Source organism: Somniosus microcephalus, unplaced genomic scaffold, assembly GCF_052327205.1.
Source record: "Somniosus microcephalus isolate GS21.2 unplaced genomic scaffold, FLI_Smic_1.0 unresolved_chr1, whole genome shotgun sequence".
Taxonomy (NCBI): domain Eukaryota; kingdom Metazoa; phylum Chordata; class Chondrichthyes; order Squaliformes; family Somniosidae; genus Somniosus; species Somniosus microcephalus.
In genome coordinates this window covers 36,921,115-36,927,545 of record NW_028225179.1, presented here as the reverse complement: position 1 = coordinate 36,927,545, position 6,431 = coordinate 36,921,115, and the positions used below count along the sequence as shown (strand labels likewise).

At 55.6% G+C, this 6,431-nt stretch overlaps 1 protein-coding gene across 1 annotated transcript; it reads left to right on the top strand.

The window, feature by feature from the left end:
• Nucleotides 1-1,294: 1,294 nt before the first annotated feature.
• On the top strand, nt 1,295-6,175 carry LOC147094626 (protein yippee-like 2). Its single transcript, XM_085974454.1, has 2 exons — nt 1,295-1,624; nt 4,586-6,175. The coding sequence occupies exons 1-2, from the start codon at nt 1,520-1,522 to the stop codon at nt 4,673-4,675; spliced, it is 195 nt and encodes a 64-aa protein (XP_085830580.1). The 5' UTR covers nt 1,295-1,519; the 3' UTR covers nt 4,676-6,175.
• Nucleotides 6,176-6,431: the final 256 nt, after the last annotated feature.

Genomic DNA, 6,431 nt, shown 5'->3' with positions numbered 1-6,431 from the left:
GATGCATTTTTAGGAGGACTAACAAGGCAAGGGAATACACAATGAATGGTAGGACCCTAGGAAGGACAGAGGATCAGAGGAGACCTTGGTGTACATGTACTTAGATCCCTGAAGGGCAGCAGGACAGGTAGATAAGGTGGTTAAGAAGGCATATGGGATACTTGCCTTCATTAGCCGAGGCATAGAATATAAGAGCAGGAGGTTATGATGGAGCTGTACAAAGCGCTAATTAGGCCACAGCTGGAATACTGTGTGCAGTTCTGGTCGCCACACTATAGGAGGATGTGATTGCAATTGGAGAGGGTGCAGAGGAGATTCACCAGGATGTTACCTGGGCTGGTGGAGCGCTTCAGCTATGAAGAGAGACTGGACAGGCTGGGGTTTGTTTTCCTTGGAGCAGAGAAGGTCGAGGGGGGACCTGATTGAGGTGTGCAAAATTATGAGGGGCATAGATAGGGGAAATAGAAAGGAACTTTTCCCCTTAGTAGAGGGGTCAATAACCAGGGGGCATAGTTTCAAGGTAAGGGGCAGGAGGTTTAGAGGGATTTGAGGAAGAACTTTTTCACCCAGAGGGTGGTTGGAATCTGGAACTCACTGCCTGAAAGGGTGGTAGAGGCAGGAACCCTCACAACATTCAAGAAGCATTTAGATGAGCACTCGAAACGCCATAGCATACAAGGCTACGGACCCAGTGCTGGAAAATGGGATTAGAATAGACAGGGCTTGATGGCCGGCGCGGACTACGATGGGCCGAAGGGCCCTCTTTCTGTGCTGTATGACTCTATGACTATCTGGGAGGGTTGTGGGGGCTGGAGGAGGTTACAGAGATATGGAGGGTTGTAGGGGCTGGAGGAGGTTACAGAGATAGGGAGGGGTGGTAGGGGCTGCAGGAGGTTAGAGATAGGGAGGGTCGTAGGGGCTGGAGGAGGTTACAGAGATTGGGAGGGTGGTTGGGGCTGGAGGAGGGTACAGGGATAGGGAGGGTTGTAGGGGCTGGAGGAGGTTACAGAGATAGGGAGGGGTGGTAGGGGGCTGGAGGAGGTTACAGAGATAGGGAGGGTTGTAGGGGCTGGAGGAGGTTACAGAGATAGGGAGGGTTGTAGGGGCTGGAGGAGGGTTACAGAGATAGGGAGGGTGGTAGGGGCTGGAGTAGGTTTACAGAGATAGGGAGGGTTGTAGGGGCTGGAGTAGGTTACAGAGATAGGGAGGGGTGGTAGGGGCTGGAGGAGGTTACAGAGATAGGGAGGGGGGTGAGGAGGCCATGGAGGGATTTGAAAAACAAGGATGAGAATTTTAAAATCGAGGCCCTCGGGGACTGGGAGCTGGTGTTGGTCAGTGAGCACAGGGGCTGATGGGTGAACGGGTCTTGGTGCGAGTTAGGACACGGGACAGCACAGGGGGGTGATGGGCCAAGTTACTGAGCCCCACACAGAGCAGGAAAGGCCCAGGTTCCCATGCTGTGGAGTTGACTCTCTCGCTCTCTCTCTCTCTCTCTCTCTCTCTCCCTGGAACAGGGTGAATGTGGGGCTGTGGGCCAGCAGAGGAACGAGTGTTACTCACGGGACTGCATGCTGTGGCAGATATCTACTGCGAGAATTGCAAGACAACACTGGGCTGGAAATATGTGAGTACTGGGAAGGACCGAGGCCCCACGGTGCAGGACACCAGGGGAAGGGCCGAGACCCCACAGTGCAGGACACCAGGGGAAGGGCCGAGACCCCACAGTGCAGGACACCAGGGGAAGGGCCGAGACCCCACAGTGCAGGACACCAGAGGAAGGGCCGAGACCCCACGTTGCAGGACACCAGGGGAAGGGCCGAGACCCCACGTTGCAGGACACCAGAGGAATGGCCCAGGTCCCACGGTGCAAGACACCAGGGGACCCGTACCCCGGGGAGAGTCGGTGCCCGTGGGGACCCGTACCCCGGGGAGAGTCGGTGCCCGTGGGGACCCGTACCCCAGGGAGAGTCAGCGCCCGCGGGGACCCGTGCCCCGGGGAGAGTCGGCGCCTGCGGGGACCCGTGCCCCGGGGAGAGTGGGCGACCACGGTGTCCCGTACCCCAGGGAGAGTCAGAGCCCGCAGGGACCCGTACTCCGGGGAGAGTCGGTGCCCGCGGGGACCCGTACCCCGGGGAGAGTCGGTGCCCGCGGGGACCCGTACTCTGGGTTGAGTCGGTGTCCGTGGGGACCCCGTACCCCGGGGAGAGTCGGTGCCTGTGGGGACCCGCGCCCGGGGAGAGTCGGAGCCCGTGGGGACCAGTCAGAATCAGGGGAATTTATAATGGGGAACAAAGAAATGGCAGACCAACTAAATACATATTTTGGTTCTGTCTTCACAAAGGAAGGCACAAATAACCTCCCAGAGATGCCAGGGAACATAGGGATCTGACGAAAGGGAGGGAACTGAAAGAAATCAGTATTTGTAGGGAAATCGTGTTAGGGAAATTGATGGGATTGAAGGCCGATAAATCCCCAGGGCCTGATAATCTACATCCTAGGGTACTTAAGGAAGTGGCCCTAGAAATAGTAGATACATTGCTGATCATCTTCCAGAACTCGATAGACTCTGGAACAGTTCCCATGGATTGGAGGGTAGCTAATGTTACCCCACTATTCAAAAAAAGGTGGTAGAAAGAAAACGGGGAATTATAGACCGGTAAGACTGACATCGGTAGTGGGGAAAATGCGAGAGTCCATTATAAAAGATGTAATAGCAGAGCACTTGGAAAACAGTGACAGATCGGACAAAGTCAACATGGATTTACAAAAGGTAAATCGTGCTTGACTAATCTACTGGAATTTTTTGAGGATGTAACTGGTAAAATAGATAAGGGAGAACCAGTGGATGTGGTGTATCTGGACTTTCAGAAGGCCTTCGATAAAGTCCCGCATAAGAGATTAGCGTGCAAAGTTAAGGCACATGGGATTGGGGGCAAAGGTATTGACTTGGATAGAGAACTGGTTGGCAGACAGAAAGCAAAGAGATGGAATAAACGGGGTCCTTTTCCGAGTGGCAGGCAGTGACTAGTGGTGGTACCGCAGGGATTGGTCCCTTGGACCCCAGCTATCACAATATATATTAATGATCTAGACGAGGGAACTAGATGTAATATCTCCAAATTTGCAGACGACACAAAGCTGGGTGGGCGTGTGTGCTGTGAGGAGGATATCGAGAAACTCCAGGATGATTTGGACATGTTGGGTGATTGGGCAGAAACATGGCAGATGCAATATAACGTGGATAAATGCGGAGGTTGTCCACGTTGGGTGGCAAAAACAGGAAGGCAGATTATTATCTGAATGGCAATAGATTGGGAGAAGGGGGAAGTGCAGCGAGACCTGGGTGTCCTTGTGCACCAGTCGCTGAAGGTAAGCATGCAGGCTGCAGCAGGCGGTTAAGAAGGCAAATGGTATGTTGGTCTTTGTAGCGATGAGGGTTTGAGTACAGGAACAAGGATGTCTTGCTGCAGTTGTACAGGGCGTGGGTGAGACCACATCTTGAGTATTGTGTGCAGTTTTGGTCGCCTTATCTGAGGAAGGATGTTCTTGCCATGGAAGGAGTTCAGTGAAGATTCACCAGGCTGATACCCTGGGATGGCAGGAATGACGTATGAGGAGAGATTGGGTTGATTGGGCTTATACTCGCTGGAGTTTAGAAGAATGAAGAGGGGGATCTCATTGAAACTTATAAAATTCTAACAGGGCTGGACAGACTAGATGCAGGAAGGATGTTCCCGATGGTCGGGGAGTCCAGAACCAGGGGTCACAGTCTAAAGATAAGGGGTAAGCCATTTAGGGACAGAAATGAGGAGGAATTTCTTCACCCAGAGAGTGGTGAACCTGTGGAATTCTCTACCACAGAAGGCAGTAGAGGCCAATTCATTAAATATATTCAAGAAGGAGTTGGATATATTTCTTAAGGCTAAAGGGATCAAGGGATATGGGGAGAAAGCAGGGACCGGGGTACTGAATTTGGATGATTAGCCATGATCGCATCGAATGGCGGAGCAGGCTCGAGGGGCTGAATGGCCTACTCCTGCTCCTGTCTTCTATGGTTTCTATTGTACCCCAGGGAGAAGTCAGTGCCCGCGGGTCCCCCAGGGAGAGTCGGCGCCCGCGGGGACCCATACCCCGGGGAGAGTCGGCGCCCGCGGGGACCCGTACCCCAGGGAGAGTCAGTGCCCGCAGGGACCCGTTACCCCGGGGAGAGTCAGTGCCCGCGGGGACCCGTACCCCGGGGAGAGTCGGAGCCCATGGGGACCTGTACCCCGGGGAGAGTCGGTGCCCGCGGGGACCCGTACCCCTGGGAGAGAGTCAGTGCCCGCGTGGACCCGTACCCTGGGGAGAGTCGGTGCTTGCGGGGATCCGTATCCCGGGGAGAGTCGACGCCTGCGGGGACCCGTACCCCGGGGAGAGTCGGCGCCTGCGGGGACCCCGTACCCCGGGGAGAGTCGTTGCCCGCGGGGATCCGTACCCCGGGGAGAGTCGGCGCCCGCGGGGACCCGTATCACAGCGAGAGTCAGTGCCCGCGGGGACCCGTATCTCAAGTGCCGCTGACTTTAACGCCTGTTTTTTTTCTCTCTAGGAACAAGCGTACGAGAACAGCCAGAAATACAAGGAAGGGAAATTTATCATCGAGGTTACCCACATGATCAAAGACAATGGTTGGGATTGAGCGCTCCACCCGCAGTCCCGCTCCCTGGCGCCCCTCGCTGTCGGATGCCACGCAGCCTGAGGCTCTCCCTGGGGGGTGTGGGCAGCGGGAGAAACAGCTCCATCCAGACTGCCGCCCCCCTCCTCCCCACCATCTCCCTTTCTCTCTCTCTCTCTCGCACCCTCAGGGGGCTGTTGACGTGAATCCGGAGTGAGCAGCGTGGAGGAGTACTTGCTTTTCGGGGCACGCCCGATAGGCCCCCCTACCACGCGAGTATGTTAGAGATGGAGAATGCCCCCCCCCTTCTCCTTTCCCAACCCCCTCACCCCGGTAACAATGGGGCATGGGGGGTTGATTCCCCTCATGCATGGGCTCCCCTCCCCGGGGGTGGAAAACGTTCTGGGCTGATTCTCCCAGGGGAGGAATTTAAGCCCGTCCGTGTTTAACGGGCGTTTGTGGTTTGGGAGTGTTGCCCGAATGGCGCCCAGGTCGGCGAGAGTGAGGGACCCGCTCCCCCCCCCTCCTCGGTGCTGGCGCCGCGGTTGGTTTCCCCCCCTCACCCCCTTCCTCCGTGCAAAGATTTGAGGTTGCGCGTTTTTTTGACGCGAGTCTTTCGCCCCCCGGTTTTAACAGCGATTGCGTCGCTCCCGAAACTGACCCTAGTCCCAATTAAATGCAACCCCTTTTCCCCCCCCCCCCTAATCCCCAGGGGTCGAAGTTCACCGCGAGGCAGATCACTCGGACTTCCAATCCTACTCTGGACCCCCCACCCCACTCCCGACATCATCCCTGGCTCAATGGGGGGAGAGGGGTCATGAGGGACGGAGGTGTTGCCTCTGACTTCTGACGCCCCCCTCCCGGGGGCGCGTCTAACCTCCTGCCCCTTCCCTTCCCCTCCCCTCGCTCCTCCTGCACTCTCATGTACTTTGATATTGGTGTAAATATTGCTGTGTACGTGCGTGCTTGCTGCTCTCGGTGACTGGCAGTTCTGGTTCCTTCTTGCACTTTGGCCCGTGTGGAATGACTTTCTGTCCTGCGCCTGTTCTGATGTGTTGTCCTTTTTTAAGAAATGTTTGTTGTGTCCTCGGTGCAGTCTGTTCCATTCACTGTGACAAACACAAGGCGCTCACTCCCGTCCAGCGAAGGGCACGGGTTCCCCCGCGGGCGCCGACTCTCCCCGGGGTACGGGTCCTCGCTCTCTCTGTCTTTCTCTGTCTCTGTCTCTCTCTCTCTCTGTCTCTCTCTGTCTCTCTCTCTCTCTGTCTCTCTGTGTCTCTCTCTCTCTGTCTCTCTCTCTTTCTGTCTCTCTTTCTGTCTCTCTGTCTCTGTCTGTGTGGTAAACCACTTTTATCGGTATATCAGTCTGTCTCTCTCTCTCTCCCCCAACATTGAGCCCTGTGTATCTGCTCATCCTCCGCTCAGTGCGGGAGTGAGCCTCTGTGTTGTGGACAGACCCTGTCTTGAGGTGAGGTGTATTTCTGTATATTTGTGTTGATGTATAATAAAATTCTTGTACTGATATCTGTCTGATCCCTGTTTTTATTGATCTCGAGGTCTGATTGGACATTAACCTCAGTACCTTTCAGCTGCTCATCTTCCAGTCCTGTCCATGGGATTGCTTGCATCCCCCTGACAGACAGGGTCCTTGGTTTAACGTCTCATCCGAAAGATGACCCCTCCGACAGTGCGGCACTCCCTCAGTACTGCCCCTCCGATAGTGTGGCGCTCCCTCAGTACTGCCCCTCCGACAGTGCAGCACTCCCTCAGTACTGCCCCT

Excerpts from the sequence above, each read along its gene's own strand:
- LOC147094626 (XM_085974454.1), top strand. The coding sequence starts at position 1,520 with ATGTGGGGCTGTGGGCCAGCAGAGGAACGAGTGTTACTCACGGGACTG. Across the intron at positions 1,625-4,585 it reads CAACACTGGGCTGGAAATAT|GAACAAGCGTACGAGAACAG; the intron begins GTGAGTACTGGG and ends TTTTCTCTCTAG.